Below are 21,710 nucleotides of genomic sequence, written 5' to 3' on the forward strand. Positions count from 1 at the left end.
AGCGGCGCGGGGAGCGGCGGCGGCGCGGCCATGGCGAACCGGACGGTGAAGGACGCGCACAGCATCCACGGCACGAACCCGCAGTACCTGGTGGAGAAGATCATCCGCACGCGCATCTACGAGTCCAAGTACTGGAAGGAGGAGTGCTTCGGCCTCACGGGTAGGGCGGCGCGCGCCGGGCCGGGCCGGGCGCGGGGAGCCGCCGCCGCGGGGCCCTCACGGTGTCGCCCCGCGCAGCCGAGCTGGTGGTGGACAAGGCCATGGAGCTGCGCTACGTGGGCGGCGTGTACGGCGGCAACATCAAACCCACGCCCTTCCTGTGCCTCACGCTGAAGATGCTGCAGATCCAGCCCGAGAAGGACATCATCGTGGAGTTCATCAAGAACGAGGACTTCAAGTGAGCGCCGCCGCCCTCCCGCCGCCGCGCCGCCGCCCCGCGCCGCTCACCTGCTCTGCCGCCCTTCCAGGTACGTGCGGATGCTGGGCGCCCTGTACATGCGGCTGACSGGCACCGCCATCGACTGCTACAAGTACCTGGAGCCGCTCTACAACGACTACCGCAAGATCAAAAGCCAGAACAGGAAYGGGGGTAAGCGCCGCCTCGGAGCCTGGGCTTCTCTGCGCACCCGAGGTGGGGTTCTGCTGGAAAAAGTACGTAGGGTTAGATGAAGCTAAATCTATACTTCAGTAAAAAGGGCGTGAAGAATTGTAGGCAAAGCATGTTCTTAAAAATCTCTTTTTTTTCATTCATTCATTGGATAGCCCACTGCTCTAAGCTGGTACAGATGGGACCTGCCTCGTATCTTTTGCGTTTCCTAAACACTTGTATCTCGTATTTATTAAACTGAGTTTTAGTTAAACTGAGTTTAGCAAAATAGAAAACAAATATCATCAGACTGCTGGTATAACTGTTGGCAATCTATTAACCCTACCAGTGCCACGATTTTCTGTCTTTGCTAAGCAGGCCTGTTGTTTTTTCTAATCTTTAGGAATTATTTTGGAGCTACTACTTGCTTGAAGCTTAAAAGGCTGTACATTTCATCTTTACCTCAGTTGCTAGCCTTAATTTTCTTCGTCTCTTGAATGTTGTTTTTCTTCCCAGAATTTGAACTGATGCATGTGGATGAATTTATTGATGAACTGCTCCACGAAGAACGTGTGTGTGATATCATTCTGCCTCGATTACAGGTTTGGAAAAGTGGATAATAATTGAATTCTTAACTACATCACATTTGGTACCTACTCATGCAGGACTCCTTCGGCACAGCAGATGCTTTCTTAGGTTTTTGTTCTTATTTAGCTTATGTAAAATAAAGTTGGAATTTCTCCTAGAAACGATATGTTCTGGAAGAAGCTGAACAACTTGAACCTCGTGTTAGTGCTTTGGAAGAAGACATGGATGATGTGGAGTCGAGTGAGGAAGAAGAGGAAGAAGATGAAAAAGTTAGTTGACTCTTTTACTGCGTTTTATAAGGGGGTAATTAAAACTGAGGATGAAATATCATAGTACACTTTACATTTATTTTATTCTGGGAGGACTTGTTTCYTTTTTTACCTCTTTGTATTAGTTGTTTGGGAATCCTTACTCATAACTTAGCCTGAGGAAAGACTTACAGAGGTGACTTTTRCAATGTTTCCAGTTGGAGCGAGTACCCTCTCCCGATCACCGCAGAAGAGGCTACAGAGACCTGGACAAACCCCGCAGATCTCCTATTGTGCGATACAGGCGGAGCCGAAGCAGGTCTCCAAGAAGGTGAGACGGGGCTCTCTTGGAACAGTATTTTTACAATAAAATGAACTGCAGAGTTTTTACTGGCACAGAACTGAAGATAGTGTCTAATTGGAATCTCTGCTTCTTTTGGTCACTACTTAGGCTTGCAGTGTTGCACAGCCGCAAACAAACCCTGCTTGCCCATTTCCCCGGTCTTGCTGGCCAACTTCAGCTACATTTGACATTGAAATGAAGCTGTCGAGTAAAATACAAGTGCCTTGTGGTTTTCATGTAAACCAAGGATTAAGGAAAATATAATCTTGCAAATGGGGCCTATGGGTATTAAGCCAGGAAAAAAAAAAAAATCACTTGTTTTTGCTCTCTGTTYAGACCAGAAGCATATACTGGTTGAGGGTAGCAGGCTACACATGCTGCTGGGATATGGGAGAATGCCAGGAAAGCCCTGGTGCTGGTTGCAGGAACTGTAGGATATAGGAAACAAAATGCTGATTTGGTAATGTCTTAGTGACTTTTTCTTTTTTTTTTYCCCTCTAATTTTAGACGAAGCCGTTCTCCGAAGAGAAGAAGGTAGTCTGTTTTTCTGCTATATAATCTTAGAATGYGTGCGTTTTTAGTAGGGCTATATAAAARCTTCCTTTCTCTCAGCCCCTCACCACGCCGGGAGAGGCATCGCAGCAAAAGCCCAAGACGGCACCGGAGCAGATCCAGGGAGAGGCGGCACAGATCAAGATCTAAATCTCCAGGTATTTCTGCAGTTTACCTCTTTAATAGTGGCATGTCTATACTGCATTTTCCTTTTAGTAGATGCTCTGCTGAAACTAGACTAGAGCTTTAATTTGGATTAAGAATGGCTAGTACTATGGAACCATGCCTGGAGAACTCTTTTGATATGTGCAATGCTTCCCTCGGTACCTTTTTCACATACTTAGTTTGTGGGCCTAATTAAGGCTAGGGTTCTCCTGGCCTTACTTGGGACGCTCAGTTGCTAGAAGCAGATCATATTACCAAAACAAAAGAATTGTTGGGTTCTCAGACAATAAGCACAAGTTAACTGTTATCCTTTTTCCCTCACAGGGCATCACCGTAGTCACAGGCACAGAAGTCACTCTAAGTCACCTGAAAGGTAAAGGTCTGGCCTGTTTCTTATAGGTGTTTCTTCTGTTGTAAGAATTTCAGGACTGGAGTTTTTTTACACAATGGGAGATAAAGTATTTGATATGGTACCTCCCCCAGTGGTGAAGTCAAGATTCATTATCTATTGTCTATTGCAGAAAAAGCCACTGTGATTCATAGTACTATTAACTGTTCTAAAACACCACTATGTCCTATGAATCTTTTTGTTTGTTTCAGATCTAAGAAAAGCCACAAGAAGAGTCGCCGAGGGAATGAATAGAGAACTAAACCGAGCAGGCATTTTAGGGACCTTGAACTGCAGTCTAATACTGCCCTAYTTGCTTTATGGGGCAGCAAGAGATGTACTGACTGCATTAGCAGTCTATTTCGTTTTTCTTGTGTAAGTATTAGTTTGTTTCTTTCTATCAAAAGAAAACTAAGGAAACTTTTTATGTAGTTACATTCATGGTTCTGGTAAAATTTTAATTTTTTTTAAAATTGTTTTTGTAAGGCTGGAAAACATTGTGATAAGCAATAAAAACATTTTTGTCTCCCAAGACTCCTTGTTCTGTTTTTTTCCCACTTTGTTTGTTTTGACTTGTAAGTGAAACCAATTTAATTCCCAGATTAAGGCTTTGTTAACAAAGGCAACTAGCATCAGTTGCAAAAGTTAGAATGACTGTGTTGTTAGTTCAATGCTGAAGGAACTACCAGCTTAACCAAGCAAGCAGTGTTTCTCAAAAAACCTCACTGTACAAGAAAGGAAAGTAATGCTCTCAAAGTCTGCTATTCAAGAAGTAGAAGGCAACTTAAAACTAATCTCAAAGATGAAGCTTGTACTGCTCTGTGCCATAGTTACATATTAAAACAAAAACAACTTGAACTCCCGTAATATACTGCTTCTGACATTACTACTAGAAAGTACAACAAAACCCTATCATGTTCAGGCAAAATTACTTAGTAAATTTAAAAAAATAAAAACCCTGCCTTTGAAGACAAACAGCTTGTGGTCTGCTGGGGCTTCAGGAACAGACTGATATACACACACATACACACACCCCCCTGACCCACCTCCAGCGATGCTGAATGAAGTTTGCTCTCAGCAAGGCTCCTAGTTACAGTTCTTAATTAAATATGTATTCTACATTGCAAGGAAACAGCAGTCTGTTAAATCTCCTCTGTACTCTCCCTTTATTTGTAAACTTCCTTAAAAAAGCACGGATTTGAWGTTTTGTCTCCCAAGGATTTTATATATGAAATTGCAATATTGCTGCTTAAGTATTTTCCACGTATTGTCCAGTACATGACAGCACAGAAATAATATAGATTTCTTCCATAATTTCATTGTATATAATAACTTATAATACACTTAATCTTACCAAAATACATATGATTTTAGAAAAGTATGAATGGAAAAGCAGGGAGACCAAGTAGCTAGAAAAAAAAATGCTTTGGCCTATAGTGACATAGGCGGGGGTATTACTTGTCTTATTTATTAAAGCTACTCACCTCTCACATTTTCTTTAAAAAAAAGACACTTTGAATATTTTAAAGTATGCTACATACAGTTAAACACAACATACATACAGCAACTGACAAGGAAAAGTCTTGCATCCTTTTTTTGCAGTTTTATTTTTCTTTTTAAAAAGTTTTTTTTTTTTGGCACTACATAGTTCTGTAAAGAATAGAAGTGACAAATTCTTTAACACATGAAATCCCTTTCTAATTTTATTTTTTTAGAACAATATATATAAAGTCTGAAGCAACCAAAGTATGAATACAGCTAATAGAAAATAAAGAACTTAATTTTAAAAATTCTCTCTCTTTACAGTTTATCAAGATAAAACAAAACACAAGTCCCCTTAAAAATAGGGTAATAAAATAGATGAAATTTGTATCACTCAGTTTTGTGATACTAGTAAAAACTATAGTTCATATCTATGTACAAATGATACAGTTTAAAAACAGTCTTAAATAATCTTGTATCTAAACATGTTGCATTAGGATTTTAAATCAGAACCTGATTTTTTCTCCCCTTCCCCCACCCACCCAGTCATAATCCCCTAAAATTTCACTTTTTCTGTTGAATGTAATTCAGATTCAAGTGTGGGTGTCCTTGAGACAGAAGCGAGAACCGCTGGTTACTCTGCATCAGTGGACCAGCTAGAAGAAAATGGATTACAATTACTTCAAGTTAGTYATAACACTTAACTTAGAAATAAAGGCATTTACGTGTTTGACACAAATGCTATCTAMATGAGTAGCCCATTTAACAGAATAATGCAATGTTATTTTTATCCTCTCTCTGAAATTCACTCAGAATCATCAGTACCTTATTACTGTTGCGTTACTTTAAAGAAATTAAGATTAAACTAAAAAAATAATTTCAGGATTTTTACATCTTGGTCTCACCTGGAAACCTTGCTACAGCCTATGGCTTAGGCTTTGAAAACCAAACAAGAGGAGGATGTGATGGCAAAATCTCCCATCTTACACAAGGTGACCGAGCAGCACAGTAACTGCATGCCCTTAGGTAAAATTTGGCCATGGTCTCTCTCTTACTGGAGCCCAAGGCCATTTTCCATGGCCTTTCCTAATCCTGCAAGATGCTGAACACCTTTATTGTTCACTAGCATCAGGAAGAGTTGGGTAAAGTTAATTCTTCAAAGAATCTTGAATAACTGAACCCAATCTAGCTTTGATTTTTTCACTGCTTTGACTGCAGATGGCACTAGGTGACCTCCAGAGGTCCCTTCTGATCTAACCTGTGAGCTTTTAAGTTCATAATGTAGGCAAGTCATTTGTAAGGCAAAGTACAAAAGCCAAATAAAACTATTACGACAAAAATTTATGCAATTTCTTAGCATGCACAGACATGTTATTTTATCCTCTTATAGAAGGAGAGGTGCCTCTAAGTGAGACAGGTGCAATGAAGGAGGGAAAAAAATGTAAAAAGGCTGGAAGCACAACACACAACACAGTCCAGGCTGCCTATCAGATTCCAGAATACCATTTAATCCCTCCTCTCCCACAAAAATTTTCATTCATCCATACAAGAAGCTGAAGCGTTGATTTGACTCTTGGATTCATTCTTACGGTTCTAGGGAGGCTAGACATTTCAAACATGATTCCTTGACTTTTAGCGTCTTAGAAACAGTAAAGAGACATGTTGCATGAGCTGTCGAGTCATATACTAGTTCTAGTACCTTGAGGGTAGAAAGGTTTGTTCGGCGGATAGCTGGCATTTCCCTGCTGCATGTAGTTCTGAGGCATATTGTAAGGCCACGCTCCTCGGAGGAGAGGAAAATGGGTAGGGGTCCCATGGTCCCAAGGGACAGAAGGTGGGTTCATTTTACCAAACTGTCCTTGGAAACCCTGATCTATTTTTCAATCGAAAGGGAAAAGCACATTGCAAGTTGAAATAATTAAACAATAAGTCACAAATACACTTTACATCGCAAATAACAGTTTGCAGGTGATTTTATGCAATTAATCTGATGTGCTAATTTTTAAAATATATACACCAATAAGAATTACCACCTAAATTATTTCATTATTCAGCATAATAGAATTTTATTGCAGGGGGAAGATAGACGTTGAATCAGTACTTAAATCAAGACCTAAAATCTCACTATTCCACACAAATAAATTAGACTGCATGTTATTCTTACGATGAAAAATAAAAGTTCTGAATAATGTTACTAATACCTGATCCTACACAGATCTTCACTATCACTCTCATACGTGTGACATGAAAGCACGTCCTACTTCAAGAAATAATTCTCAGAAGCAGTACAGTAGAATTCCACTAACATCTATATGCTTAAGAAACTCTGTAGGTAGATCACAGGACAAACTTAATAGTTTTTTTCTGGAAAGACCAATAAAAACTTCTGAAATTAATATACAAATTGTAAATTATTCTATTCATAAATCTAGTATTACTGCAGCATTAAGGATGAGAAATCAAGCATCAAGGAGGCAAGATACCTAATTATTGACGGTGCTATCAATTCTGCTCTTTTTGTTCATAGCTCCCCATTTTATAAAAAACAGAAATACCCTGTAATTTAAAACCTTGGTCAATGTACATTCAAAAAAAAAAAAGTAACTATCCTTCTCAGAATACTAGTTTGCCTTAGAAAACTTACAGACTTTTAATATATAACAAGCAAGCTATGGATTTAAAAAGAACAGTTGTTTTATACAATAAAACATGAAATATAGTTCAGAAAAAAAGGATAAAAAAGTTGTTCTTCTGAATCTTCTATCAATCCTACTTCTGACTAGATTGTCTACTGAAAAGAAAGCAAATTTGCTTCTTCCCACTCAAGATTACATGAGGCAAGACAAAGTTTCCATTAATTCGCTGTTCCTAAATTGTTCCAGGCAAGCATGAAAGCAGGCTTCAAACAGAGAGTACACAGCTCATCTTTGCAGTGCTCCTACCCAATGACCTACTGTAACGGTATCTAAACCATAAAGGAAACAGTTGATTAAAGCACAAAGAGGGCAAACACCAAAGTGTGATGAGAGAAAATGAAAGGATTTCAACTGGGAGAAAAAAATCTACTGAGAGTGACCGCAAGAAAACTGGGAAACATTCCGTGCAGACAAGATGAGAATGGCAGTGCGCAAACAGAGACAAAGTGCAAAAGAAAGACTGCAGCCAGACTAACAGACAAGATAAGAAACCCTGACACTAGTTAAGAGAGGAAAGAGAGACAAGAAAAGAAACTGGAATTTGATGAGCACGTGTGAAAGGAGGCAGCTACCTGGGTAAGACGATGTGGATCGGAAGGAGGTGCTGGAGAAATGAAGGCAGCGCTGGGGTGAACTCAGAAAGGGGAGACAGATGAAGCATGATCGAGAATTAAGACAAGAAATGATGGAGGATTAGGGACAAAGGCAAACTTTGAAAGCACACTGGCAGCAGTCTCTGCATCCTCTAYAATATATTCCCCACATGGCCGATAAGCGAAAAATACGCAACTCCTGTCAGCAAATACCTRAAAGTTGAATGGTGAAGTACATATATCTTATCTAATACTGTTGACTCATAAATGAAACTCCTTTATTGCTGTCAATAATTTTATTAGTGTGGAGAGAAGATGTGCAGCAGATTTAAAATTTTGGTTTCTTGTGATGAATGACTGTCTCGGTTCAATTTTTTAACACGGGTTAAGTTATTCAGAGAATAAATCAAAAATATTATGGTTTAGAAGATCACTGTTTAAGTTCAGGGGCAGCCGCCGTGTGAATTGCTCAAAGAATTGCCCTGTTAGCTACTACAAACTGTTTTTCTCAGCCCCATCAAACACGTCAGCGTACTCGCCTTTCATAGGAGGCAAAGGGTGCTGCCCACTTGTTGCAGAAGATGGACAACATATGAAGTACTTCCAGGAAAGGATGTCAATATTAAAGATGATATACGAGGCAGGATAACATATAGGAGAAACAACTGCGTAAGACCTTGTCATTAAGCTTGTACTGCAGTACCACAAGGGGACAACCGCCAGTAGGCACTACCATAACTCTGTTAGTCTCTGAGTGTGTAGGTGTCATCTTAGCATTTATCTAATAATCCATACAGCAGCATAAGTAGAAACCGTATTTGTAAGCATATTTACAGAAAAGAAATTTAGACTTAAACAAGTATCACACCATTTCTCAGTTGAATGCATGATTTCTCATGTGTTGAGCAGCTTTTAATGGCAGATAGGTTCAATGCCTAAAAGTTACTAGCTCTAACCTGCCTATTTTTTCCCTACAAAAAAGTCAAGACAACAAAATAACAACTTTGTTCCTCAAGCATCATTTTTTAACATAAAACAAACTTAGCATTAGCTGTTTCTGTAACATTTAACATTTGTATACAAAGTGCGAGAGGTTTGATACAATAGAGAAGAGTTACCTGAATTCCCAACAGTGCCATTGTTCACCAGTGAGTTTGGAGTCACGGGGTTGTGCCAGTGTCCCTCATGAGAAGTGCTGGGGATTCCCATGGGTCTGGCAGCAGGCTGTGCAAAGATGATACTGGGATCGTTCAAGCTTACACTGCTCTGGTTATTTGTKGTGGTGCTGCTGCCAGACCTCATAGAAAATGGAACATTTGTAGAATGAGGAGGGTTACCCGGTGCAGAGTGAATAACAGGCCCATGAATAGGCCACGAAGTGTTGGGAAGCTGAATTTGGTGGTGATGGTGCATCTGAAGTAGTCCCAGGTTATGCAAGGTGGAATACTGACCTGGGGGTGATTGGGGAAAGTTAAACAAAGGCAGCTGGACCTGATGGGGTGGCTGTGCACCCTGTTGTGGTTGTGGAACGTGCTTATTTTGGGATATTGGTTGTGGTTGAGTCTGGTTAATGGAGGCTGGCTGAGAGGAATTCTGTGTAAATTGTTGAGGTTGTGGAGAGTAAGATGACTGATGTGAATCAGACTGGAAGGAAACAAAAAAAAAAAGCATGTATTTCTGATTAGTTCACTAGCTATTTAATGGTGATTTTCTTTAACAAACACCCAATTTTATAAGACAAAACAAAGAAACACAAATAGCAGAGCAATCCCAACAACACCCCAAAACTAAGCCAAAGTTCCTGCTGGTTTAAATGAATACAGCTCAACTTACACTCATTTTCACCAGCAGATAGTTTGGATAGTTTGGCTTGTTAACGTGGCACATCCCACCATCAGAAATATCATTCTGAGCAAACATTAGCCCCAAGCTGCTCGTCAGACTCCTCATACATCTGTTTCTGATTTTAATTCAGTACCTTCCCCACCCTGTTTATTTACAGCCCAGAACCTCCTTAGCTAGTTACAAACCCTCACTTCTAAACAGTGATTATTACCAAGGATACCTTTGCAAGTGCTTCCAAAATAAACTTCTAATATTTATTTGTTTAATCTGTTAAAAAGAAAAAAAATTGAAACCCCAYAGACCCAGTTTCAACTCTGTATCCTGATGCTAGGCCATGGCTGAAGGCACAGAAATAGTAATTACTGCAGCATTTGTAAATCTTTCGTTATCACCAGCAACATCTATAAAGAGGCCTGAGCCTATGTGAGCTGCTTCAGATTGCTTACAGCAAAAGAACATTTCAAGAAGAGGGCTGAATGGGGTGTTTCCCAGCTTATCTGCCAAAATTTATTACTAGTGTGTCCAGATTCATCTAAGATGTTTTTAAGCACTCAGATAAGGTGGTGATGGTGTGAGATAGGTACCTCCAAAGGGAGATTCCAATTACACAAAGCTGCCTAAGACAGAAGCAATTATCTGAATTTCAGGTCTCAGTCTCCCTGTGGAGTTGCCTGCCTTTCTCCATGGGTTCTAACACACAGTTAAGCTCCAGGTAACTCAGCTGCTGTCAAAACATCTKAAGTTCAAGGTCTCCGCAGCTTGTCACTATCCCTGACTGCTCTCCTGCCTGTTTAAATTGTCTCTTTTCTTCAATAATTGGCAGTTCTGCAGTGCGTCTCCCCCAGCAGCCTCTCAGCTAGTTCCTTACAGCACCATGCTGTGGTATCTTGCCACAAGCACAGCTGAAGCCTGGAAGCTGAGGCTGCTATTCCAGCCATTCCTGTCCCTGGGCCTCTATGCCTTTGTACCACATCAGGGAGAGAAGGTAAAGACTGATATTTGAAGCCAATGACTGGTTTAACAGTTCAAATATGTTTTTTAAAAAATCCCATCCCCCTCAAAAGCACATGCATACACCACAGCCTGACTTGTAAACATTAAATTCCCACAAATACACATGGACATGCCAGCAGCAGGAAAGGACACATGATAAGCACCAGCTTCCTGATCTGCTTCCACACCCTTGCCTTCCCTTTTGCCTCCTTCTGCACCATAATATTCCTTCGCTTCAAACAGCCTCCAGGCAGCATATATTCCATGGACTCTCTGAGAAATCCTGACCAAATGATGCCCAGGCAGCCCATACACTGAGTCCATGGTATCCAGATGACACAGGACTGACTGCACATATGCAGTAGGTCCAGTGTCTCTGATGTGCCCAGCTTCACTATGTGCACCCACATCTCCAGCTGCAATTTCCCAAACAGAAATACAAGGCTCCTACAGAGATACATGAGCCATCTGAAAGGGCATGGTGGCCCGCCTAGCTGCTCTTTTAGAACAGGGATGCATCAGTTCCTCCTTAATAGCAGATTATGACATTAAAAAATGATGTTACAAAGTCTGTTACTGGGACACACATTCCAAAGAATGTTTGCAGATCAGTTATGAAATACTCAATTCCTAAAATAGCAAAGTAACTAAACAAAGTGCTTTAGTAATCCACAATCCTGCTTGCCATGTTTGCTCACTTGCCAGCTTTATAAGCAGGAATGGGTTTCTCAGCCTATTAGCTGCAAATTAGTCCATTTTTGTAGTATTCCACAATTGGTACACCAATAACACTAAATGCCAGCAGCTGTATTTGTTCAAACACTCTCTGCTCTCCTACTCCACACAGGAGCAGGCCAAACATGTTTTTACCTAGTTCTAAAAAGCCTTGAACAAATTCTAAGGAAAAAAATAACCATTTTTCCCCATTGTTTTGTTTGTGCTTCTAGCTTGCTCTGGCAGGCTTTTTCTTTGTGTATCACATCTGAAGTCAAGTATGATTCACTTCTGTTCCATGCCTATTCATGATAGTCATCCTTTCCCCTTTGACTTCCATTTTTTTTTCTATCCACTGTCACTGGCTGCCTCCCATTTATCTGCAGAATCCTTAACACAGTTCCCTCCTGAAATACCAGAAAAATCATGACAGTCACAAACCTAATTCTTTTGCATGTAAATGATGACCTGCACTTCATCTTTAATTTCAACTTTGAACACTTTTAGAACATGCTGCCAGAACTGGCAGGCATTTCAATCTGGCAGAGAGTGAGGAYAGCCTTTCAGAACTGCAAGTTGCCTCGTATGAAACCTGACCTTGCAGCTTCAATATGGAAAGACCACAAATGGTCYCCAAGAGACTGGATGGTTAACTTTACAATTTTAGTAACTGGTACTACCAAGTGCAATGCTGCCGTTGTAAGGTCCAGAATTTATTCATAACAATCTGGGCAAACCTGTTCCTACCATGGCCTGGAATTGTTAGCTTGTTCTATCTAATCGTTTTAGAACTAAAGCTAACTGCAACTTACACATTCTGATGACTGTCTAGTGCGCAAGGGTCGCTCCACCGGCTGCTGGCTCACAGCCACCAGCTGTGAATTTACCATGCCTCGGACCAACTGGGCACCTAATTAAAGAAAAACAATTTTAATATRAATTACAACAGTTATGGATCACAGAATACTGAACATGCAGACACAGCTGCTAAAGCCCAGATGTATTTCCAAGTAATACAAATTCTAGCATGAACAAGGCTCACGTTGCTAACAGCTGAGAACACTACTTCTGACAGGCTTCCATGCTATTCCCATGAGCAGTGGGATTTTAACAATATTAACAGCAGAAACTCTTGCGAAAAAAAAAAAGAAAAAAGGGAGATCCAAAGAGAAAAGAGAAGCAAGATTCTCTATAAAGTTCATTCATGATTCTTTTTTCAAGTACTGTAAGCACCTAAGGACCTAATGCAAATGGCTTTTCAGTTAGACTTTCCTCTAATTACTAATAGTAATTTGAGAGCCAGATCTAACTTCCCAATTCACTTGCATGCTTTSCGAAGCCTAACTTAAGACCACTGATTGTTGGTGCAAAGATATACACTTACAATGATAGATGACATAGCATTAGTTAACATTTGATAAACATTTGCAAGAGGAAATGCATTTAATTATTACTACTACACCTACACGTCCCAATCATAAGTGAAAGAGTAATAATGCAATACTGTGAAGCAGGCCATATTTACTGTGGAGTACATCTTTCCCCACCACCCATGCACAGACTGTACTTCAAGAGAAATTATTTCTCTTGGGGGAAAAGTAACATTTGACTAAAGCCTGTGCTTGAAATGACTGGAAGTAAGTATTAGATAAAGAAAAATTGAAGATAATTTTCTGTATAGAAACCCAGGGGAAAAAAAGGAACCTCAGAACTTTCAAATAATATTAAACACACATAAGCTACACTTACCTGGCACACTATTATTTCTCTGTCGTGTTTGTTTGAACTCAGGACAATCTCTTCTAACGTGACCTATATCCCCACAGATGAAGCATCTTTTCTCTCTTGTTTCTCTATCATCTTCTTTTGCTTCTTTTTCATCATCTTTCTCATTCTCCTTTTTCTTCAACCTGAATAAAAACATTTATTAGTGCCAGTGGAAAAAACACATAGACAAATAAAACAAATCCCTGTGCAGTTGTTGAACATATATACTCGGCTCTGTCTTGTAGATATGCCCTACATCTGATGAGGTATTTCTCTATAAAAGTGTATTAGCACCTAGAGCCTAGGCAGGGTGTCAAACAAAGCACRCTGATGCTTGCTCAAACATCAAATATTAAAATAACAAATAGGACAAGGATTAGCAATCAGGAATCAACGTGAGAAGTAAAGGTCTTTTCCACAAGATGCTTGCAGGATTGCTAAGTACTAATAGCATCTTGTGAGACTTATAAATTGAGAACCCCTCTGTGCAGCTGAGTTGCAGCAGCGACCTTCTGTGAATCACAGATGGCAACTCCTCTCCCCATGGAGAAGAGGGTGGTGCAATCCAAAGCGCTAGTGGTCRAGGAATGAGTTCAGGGAGAGGCTGAAAGAGATGGTCAGCCTGTGACCTTGAGGTCTAAGTGCAGTTCTGTTTATCTTCAATTCTCCTGACTGAATTAAARGCTATAAATAAGGGACTTTGCAGCAGGAAGAGACAATGTTTCTTTTAAAGAATCATGGGGCACACATCTGAATACAAGGAGTGAATCAAATTGCCCAGACCTCAGTCTATAACCAACTTCTAAGGGCTTCAATGGGTTTTCAAGGGTCAGACACTTAACACTGAATGTATCATTCAAAATCAAAAGCAGTAAAAATTCAAGACGTGCAAGTTCTTTGCCCATTCTTGCTAAACTCTCTTCAAAAACACGGACCTGCATGTACTAAGGACAAAAGTCCTGAAGCCAATATTCCTAACTGCAATTAATGTGCAAGGGATTCCTAACTGCAATTCATGTACAAGGGCACAATCACTAAGTGACAACAGTAACACAATTTTAGAGAAATTCATCTGACATGCCTATGCAGATTTTAATTACCCTGAGATTTTAATCAATTAATTTTTACCTGGCTTGTAGAGGTATGTTGTTAGATCTATGCAGCAGTTCAAATCTGTTTTCCCAACAAGATCAGTACAGGAAATCCATTTAATAAATGGATTTATACATTGTATACATTGTGCAACCAGGTAACAGAGTCTTAAGATCATCTTCAGATTTACAATATGAAAACAAAATAAAATCTTATTGAGCTATATTTTATAGCTATAATTAAAGATAGATCATGAAGCAAAATATAAACTCAGAAACTGCTGATTTTACTCTGTATGTGGTTGCATAAGTAAAGAGTCCAGAAATAGTCCAAGAAAAGTAAAAACAGGATGGAAAGGTCAGGATGAGATATGAAACTGACTGTCTCTGCAATTTAGTATACTCACTTCCATTAAAAAAATCAAATCCCCATATCTTTCCTGACGTAATACAACTTTGAAGATTTCAGTTTTAAAGTGTTAGCTTCATACATATTGCTTACCGTCTCCTCTTTGGACAGTCTTTCATGTAGTGACCAATTTTTCCACAGACACGGCAACATCTGTCATTGGGTGCCAATTCCCCATCTGTCAGCACTTTTGAGTCAAAAAAGTATTCCTATCAAAACACAGACAGGTACAATATACAAACCATTCACTTACAGGATAGAAAAAAGGAAGGAATATTGGAGAACTTTCCTCATCTGTTCCCTAAATTTACTTTTTCTTCAGTTACAAATTCTCCCACTGCCACCCCTCCATAAAGGCAACTTTTTGGGAGGTGTGGAGCAATCTGGTCCAAAAAAAGAATACTTCTGCCTGACAGAGGCTGAATTTGCACAGTTAGCATGCTCCAGCTTTCTGTGTCTTCTCCAGCACCTTCCCCAAAGGTTCTCCTGATGATATGGGCAATGTTTTGCCTATGATCTATTTTGGCATCTTAAGTTCCTGCTGGGATACCTTCCAAATCAGCCCATGGCCCTTCCCAAATTACATGAGAAGGTCCCTCTCCACTGCGCAAAGCTCAGGTGCCCACAAGCACGTGGCAAAATATAAGCACCTTTTAATAGTAGGAAACAGATGTGGCATCTGTTCATTGACCTAATTGCATCAGTGCCCCGGAGCTGCTCAGGGCAGCTCTAGTTCTGTCACATGTCAGGGCAAAGGCCACAGTTTACAACATGTGAGCTGCATAAACATTGTGAAAGCACTTATCTTGTCTACGAGATTGAATTGGGGGCCCAGATGGACATGTCCTCACCCCAGCTTGGGGACAAAGTCCTACTGTAGCCTGAGGTAATTCTCTCAAGCTTTTTGATCCAGGTTCCTGCCTATACTGCTAAGCAGYAAAATGAGGTATTAACCTGGGGAGAAGACTGAAATTCTGAGATAAAGCAAAACAAACCTAAGAACACTCATTAGTGTAATGCTGTGTTGAGCGTGCATGTAAAGAACAAATTGCTAGAAAAAATAATTTCCCGGAATGTTTACTGGATTGTTACCAAATATGCCTACATATTTGTCAAAAAACCATTTTTCAGATCATGTGCAATCACATTCCTTATGCATACCGAAATAATCAAGACTAGAGACATTTGGTTTCAACGCATCATTTTACTGGACAGAGAAAGGCAAAATACCTACTAAAAACTTMACAACAAAACTACGAAAACTTACAGCTTCTCTTCCAACAGTTGGGTAGAATGGGGTACCAAATAACTTCCTCCCATTGATAAATGCCTTCATTATGAAATTGGTCACTATTAAAAAAAAAGACAAAGTTATTGAAAAAAACAACAGAAAAGGCACAAATTCTAGAAATTAGTGAGCATTAATCCTCAGTACACTTTAATAGCTTACTTTTCCTAGAGACTCCAGCACCGAGATTATGATTCAAGTCAAATGGATCTGTGTGAGGAAGGGAAAAAACAAACCTGAGAGTTGCAAAAGATATGCTGCAACAAAGTCTATTTTTATACAAACAACTTTACAGACCATTCATTGAGTAGGTGACAGCAAAGTAACACTGATGTGTTTTAAAAATGTGATTAATCATAATAAAATAACAGTATTTTACATACATCTGAAAACAGGAGTCTCACATCCTCCTTGATAAAATGTAGGATTCACAAACATTTTTTTTTAATGTATTGGTATTTTTTTTTTTTAATGTAATGGTATTTTCCTTACATAGAGATCCTGTGTAACCTCTTGTGGTTACAAGAGCACATCCTGGAGCAATGTATTCATTCCTGCTTGATTAGTAGAAGAAAAATTAACCAGATAAGTACCTTCAATGGCAATGCATTTGGATGTCCACTGTTTCTCAAATGTAGTTAACAGCTTCTTCTGACGRATGCTGATCACGTACTCCTTGAAGTCAAATTCTTCAGTGTAGAATCGCAGCAACCCTAACCARAGTTCTCCAAGGGACTCAGTGTTCTTTCCAAGAGAAGGCAGACGCTTTTCCTACATGAAATCAAAGAGAATTTACACAGMTACAGTTTCCCAAATGCTTTTTGTCCTCGGGAACTACCTCCAACCACGTATTTGTCTACCATGGAGAGGCTCATTTGGTTTAAAAGTAAGGTGTGATTAAACACCTAAAACAGCTAAAAACAYACCACTTTCTCATAAAAATAAGACTTAAGCATTAGTATTCTTCCAGAATTAAAATATTACCAGTTCTTCCATGTCATCAAAGAAAAAAGCATTCCATCCATCCACCATTCTCTGTGGAATCTGCTTTCCATCAAATATCTGCAGAAACAGAGGGCACAGTTAATGCTCTAATTTAAGGCCACCATAAAAGAGCTGCAGTTTTGCTACTGCAAGGTAGTGCAAAAAAAAAAAAAAATTTTCAGCTACTTTAAGAGCAGATAGCAATAATGCAAAAAGATCTTCAAATTCCACTGTTATTTAAACGTACTCTCAGGGGCAGCAATAAAACAATCCTCCRATCACTCACTACTGAATTATCAGTAAGAAAGTTAGAGTCTCAACTGCAGTGTCTGAGGCATTKTTCCTCTTATAGGGAGACATCAAATAAGTTAGGGGTAGTTTTCAGAACTGCTTGAGAGTTGCAGCATGTATCCAGGAAGAGGCAGGTAGCTGACCAAGTACACTTCCYACCCATTCATTCACATGTAGTAGTGATTAAAAAAAAAAAAAGTTATGTTCTTAAAAAAACCTTCCTGACACATATAAGACACTACCTTTCAAGCTGTACCAAAATACTACTTAAATAATTAAAGAAATATTAAATAATTGAAGAAACAGTGTATTTATTTTCACAGCCTCTTTTCTAGAAGCCTACCTCTTGGAGAACTGGAATAACTGGTGGGTTCCTCTGCTGCAGAAAGTACAGAACCATAAGGATATAGGCATATGAAGACAGACTCCCTCGGGATGCATCTCCAATGTCGCAGCGCTGAACAAAATAAAAATTGTTTTAGGAAGCCTGAAAAATAAATGTCTTAGARTCAAATATCTTCTGGCACACCCAGAACATAACTTGACTCAGAACATAACTTGACTCACTTAAAAAACACAAATCTTCTCAAGAGGAAAATATCTTTTTGTATTTAATGTGACAAAACAAATAAAAATCCCCAAAGTGCAGCAAACTCCAACAGCTAATGTCTGTTTCAATACTGTAAAATTACGTTTTTCCCTAAGCTAATGTTAGCAAACTACTTCTCTAAATTCTTTTATTTTTATTTATTTATTAATAGGTAAGTATTTCCGTATTATATGCCAACTTTGGCAGTATCTGATATTTTGCTAGCATCACATACATATATCTAACCCAACACTCAGCCAGCACAAAATAAACACCAGTGAATACTTTACTCGACTTGAAAAATCTTAAGATGTTAATCTTTTAAAAACACTCATTTTTAAGCTTCTCTTTACTCTTCAAATGTGTTTCATAAAGCGCATAAAAATGTATTTTTCTGAGTCTGAAAACAGTATGAAGTCACAAACTTGCATCAGAAGCAGCAGTGACAGCTGTTCTTGGGTTTGCACCAATGCATGCACAGGGGGAAGCATTTTGATTAAACACAGAGTACTGGTATAGCTTTGAAGTCATTTCCATAAATTTGAGAGTACGTGTACCTGACTTTGAGAAAACTTTCTTCAGAGTAGCCTTTTGAAATGTATGCAATACTATAAAAATGTAAGATTCATTATTCTGCACCAGTGAYATTTTTAGTCCAGGCACAGATGAAGTACAGCAATATTCCGCACTACTGAGAACACACTCATAAAAATCACTGCAAGTCTTGGTGACAGTACAATAAACATGTTCATTGCATTCTGGAACAAAGTTATTTTACTTAGCTTGACACATTTTTCTTACACTAACACCTGGTAGCATTATGTACTTTCTGCAACAATTTCATTTTCCACACACAGGCTAAGCTTTCCTTGGATATGTTTGGAGAGCTTATTTAACAGTGCCGCTTGAATAAAGAGATATATCACATTTCAATTATCAGAGGCTGCACAGTAAATTATTAAAAGTCTTTGTTTTTTTATTTAAAATATTAGAGAATGTGTCTAACCGTGAGACCAAGGTTTCCACTTAAAAATCCAAGTGCATATTGCAAGGATATGAACACTCCTTAGCCTTCACAGGAGCAAGGCAGGGGAGCAGAAAGAAGGTGCAGTACTCTCTGGGAAGGTCCTAGATACAGCTACCTAGCTAGCCCCTATGTGCTGCAACTACCATTTACTTTTTCATGGGAATTTTTCTGCAAAACAGCTGTTTTGAAATTGAAATAGATAAGAACGTCCTTTCAGGACATCAGCTTTCTCTTAGACAAGAATCATTCACCATATAGCAGAAGACATTCATTTTGGCATTGGAATATATGCCAGCAACATTACTGCCTTTAATAGAAACAGAGGAGAGATTTTTCTGAGATTAGAAATTGGTTCTAACATATACAATCCCATGGTATGTCACATCATACAAATAATGTTATGCTTACTATTATTATGTCTCCTTTCCGTTTGGTGTTAGCAAAGGGAAACTCAGTGRYTCTATCAGAAAACAGTTACAGAAAWAACAAACCTTCTTTCTGTATTACCTTTGCAAAAACTTTCATCGTATAGCCCAGGTATTGCACTCTAGGGTCAATAGCTGCATATGTAGCGAGCATTCTTGTGTTATGCTGTGCCTGGGAGGGGGGAAAAAGAAAGATCAAACAAGTGTTTCAAAATAATTTATGGTTTATTAAAATATAGTCTGCCATTCAAGCATCAAGGGATGCATAATGTAAGTGGAGAGTGGAAAATCAGCACCCAGTAACATTCCTGCAGTATTTCTTCCACCAACACAAATGAAGGCAAATTTAAGGCCAGGATTAATGCAACAACAACAATCCTGGAAAACATCTGCATTTGGCTATACAAAGACTGACATGCAGCAAAATCCACAAATTGTATCATCTTCTTTTCAGGTAACATGAGGCCGTTACATATGAAATTTTGGAACTTCACTGTCCCAAACATGAACTGGGATAAGATTCACTCACAAGGGCAGAAAGCCCATGGTGGCCACAGCACTAACATCTTTTCAGAAACATTCTCAAAAATGCCGTGCGCCATGAGGCTGCTGGGCCATYATGTTACACAATTGCTCCGTTCAGACCAAGGGCAAGGGCCGCTGATTTCAAATAATGAAGAAAAAGGACAACATTTTAATTCTAGTCTCAAAAAAATGAATCCCTCTCATATGGTTTAGTATATTAGTTAGAACTAGGAAAATTGTAAAGACAAATATATTCTCCAGAAATAAAAAAGCTGTCTATGAACATAAAAGTAACGCAATCAGGTGCTTACCAGTGTATTGTATAAACTGATGTCTCCTTCTAAACCACTTCGTCTGTGTTCGAATTTTACTATAGGCACTTTGGCTGTTGTTATAGGCAAGATGTTCCTCAAACCTGRAGAGGCAAGACTTTAGTACATAAAATATTTCTATTAACTATATATATAGTAAATGTAAACATGAAACAAATAATATTTAAAAACACCTACCTGGATGCTTCTTAAGAACTTTTGCCAAACCTTCTATTATTTCCTTACAATTTAATTTCTAGGAAAAACAAATAGCACAGCTTCAAACGTTAAAGCATAGATCCTATACCCACAAGTAAATTTACCATCAAACATGACATTTATAAAGGAAAATTGTGCAAAAATAAGTATGTAACAAATTAAAGCATCTATTTCTGTATCCTGGTGACTCATAGTCTTCATATGGGCATTCATAGTGCACTAAGGGGGTCTATAGGACATTGAAAGTAGATTAAGCTGTATCTTGCTTCAACTGTGTTAAGATCAAGTTACTATGCTATTAAGGTAAACTACCCACTCTTCATAAAGAAATCCTAGAGCGGAAAAATATTTTTTAAAAAATCTCACATCTAAAACAGTAAATTGCAATTATCTCAAGACCCTTACCTCTGCATTTTCATGGCCTTCCAAGGTCATGCAGATGTCCAGATCACTGTCCCGAAACCCGAATCCATTCTTTGAAGAGCCAAATAAGCAAAGTCTGGCTTTGTCTGATCAACAGTGTAGACCAAAGCAGGGATAAAAAAAAGAACAAAATAAAGGTCCCACAACATGTCTTCTGTTACACTTTAATGACTGTTTACTAGGAAATGCTGCTTAACTGAGATAGAAAGTGTGATATATTAGACAAATATATTAAACATTTTAAGGAGCTTCTAATGACACTTTTAACACTTCACATTTGATAAACGAGGAAGCACAGCACTTTGATCTACTCACTGCCTCACTGAAGTGTGAGGCAGAAGTAAAGTGAGGAAGTGTAGTGAGGCAGAGTAAAAACCATCTATTTCTATTAAGTTAGATATGTTACAGCCTCACTAACCATTAAATACATTTTTTTACATATGCTGAAATGTGCAACTCCACTGCTTGAAATAAATCCAGGAAGYGTGCAAACCTATCCACACTACAGTTTAATCCTACAGAAAAGACACAGCTACTTTGAAGGTACTTTTTTGGTTCCATTGGTATTTTATCGAGGTTTCTTTTTTTTTCTTCTTATTTTTTACTAGCCATGTTTCTCCAATTCTTCTTTTATCTTCTTTAATTCTTCTTTAGTCATAACATATTGTTTAAGAAGATAGAAGCACTAAGATTAATATATTTTATAAAACATGATGTCCAAGTTGTTTTGTTTACATTTTCTTTTGAGGCACAGGATTGTAAGGCATTTTCACTCTTCTAATGGGAAGCTCAGTTATAGAACTAAGAAGMAGCAAATGCTTCTCACAAGAACAGGAGATATTTATACAAGAACACATTTATCTGCTCAACTSAAATCAAATGTTTGGAAAATATATCCAGCTCTGTGTGACTACTCCCTACCCTTCAATGGAATCCAAAATTTCAGACTTTAAGGTTCTGTAACTGGCTTTAATGCTCAGCTGCTGCCAAGAAGCACAGACCACAGTCAGAGGATGCAAATGCAATTCACAGCTGCCTGATCCCAGGCCAGTTACGGAAGAAGGGATGGCCTCTCCTGAAGAGCAACAAACTGCAGTGCAGGAGACCAGTGTTCAGGACCTGCCTCAGGCATCATTTTACATCACCTTGCATTTACATCTCTGACTTA

At 38.9% G+C, this 21,710-nt stretch overlaps 2 protein-coding genes across 5 annotated transcripts in view; one reads left to right on the plus strand and one right to left on the minus strand.

Annotated features, from left to right (window-relative positions):
- The first annotated feature begins 7 nt into the window (after positions 1 to 7).
- Positions 8 to 3,176, plus strand: PRPF38A (pre-mRNA processing factor 38A). The gene is made up of 10 exons (XM_026034332.1): positions 8 to 160; positions 238 to 397; positions 468 to 589; positions 1,103 to 1,188; positions 1,333 to 1,443; positions 1,641 to 1,753; positions 2,273 to 2,299; positions 2,378 to 2,475; positions 2,807 to 2,855; positions 3,083 to 3,176. Exons 1-10 carry the CDS (start codon positions 31 to 33, stop codon positions 3,123 to 3,125), a joined length of 939 nt encoding a protein of 312 aa, XP_025890117.1. The 5' UTR covers positions 8 to 30; the 3' UTR covers positions 3,126 to 3,176.
- Positions 3,177 to 4,553: 1,377 nt separating this feature from the next.
- The window catches only part of TUT4 (terminal uridylyl transferase 4), a 69,791-nt gene continuing 52,634 nt past the window's right edge, over positions 4,554 to 21,710 (minus strand). For 3 of the 4 annotated variants that reach the window (XM_026034299.1, XM_026034315.1, XM_026034309.1), the window contains 15 exons: positions 20,525 to 20,628; positions 20,099 to 20,156; positions 19,901 to 20,004; positions 19,147 to 19,236; positions 17,367 to 17,480; positions 16,733 to 16,810; positions 16,342 to 16,519; positions 15,911 to 15,958; positions 15,728 to 15,810; positions 14,554 to 14,669; positions 12,943 to 13,103; positions 12,006 to 12,103; positions 8,760 to 9,285; positions 6,052 to 6,225; positions 4,554 to 5,008 (listed from right to left, as the gene is read on the minus strand). In XM_026034299.1, the coding sequence (XP_025890084.1) occupies positions 4,917 to 5,008; positions 6,052 to 6,225; positions 8,760 to 9,285; positions 12,006 to 12,103; positions 12,943 to 13,103; positions 14,554 to 14,669; positions 15,728 to 15,810; positions 15,911 to 15,958; positions 16,342 to 16,519; positions 16,733 to 16,810; positions 17,367 to 17,480; positions 19,147 to 19,236; positions 19,901 to 20,004; positions 20,099 to 20,156; positions 20,525 to 20,628 (2,024 nt within the window). In that variant the 3' untranslated portion in view covers positions 4,554 to 4,916. The remainder of the gene's footprint in view (positions 5,009 to 6,051; positions 6,226 to 8,759; positions 9,286 to 12,005; positions 12,104 to 12,942; positions 13,104 to 14,553; positions 14,670 to 15,727; positions 15,811 to 15,910; positions 15,959 to 16,341; positions 16,520 to 16,732; positions 16,811 to 17,366; positions 17,481 to 19,146; positions 19,237 to 19,900; positions 20,005 to 20,098; positions 20,157 to 20,524; positions 20,629 to 21,710) is intronic. The other variant, XM_026034321.1, reaches the window with a different exon arrangement.

The sequence above is a fragment of the Nothoprocta perdicaria genome, unplaced genomic scaffold, assembly GCF_003342845.1.
Source record: "Nothoprocta perdicaria isolate Ctin4 unplaced genomic scaffold, notPer1 scaffold_0, whole genome shotgun sequence".
NCBI classification, from domain to species: domain Eukaryota; kingdom Metazoa; phylum Chordata; class Aves; order Tinamiformes; family Tinamidae; genus Nothoprocta; species Nothoprocta perdicaria.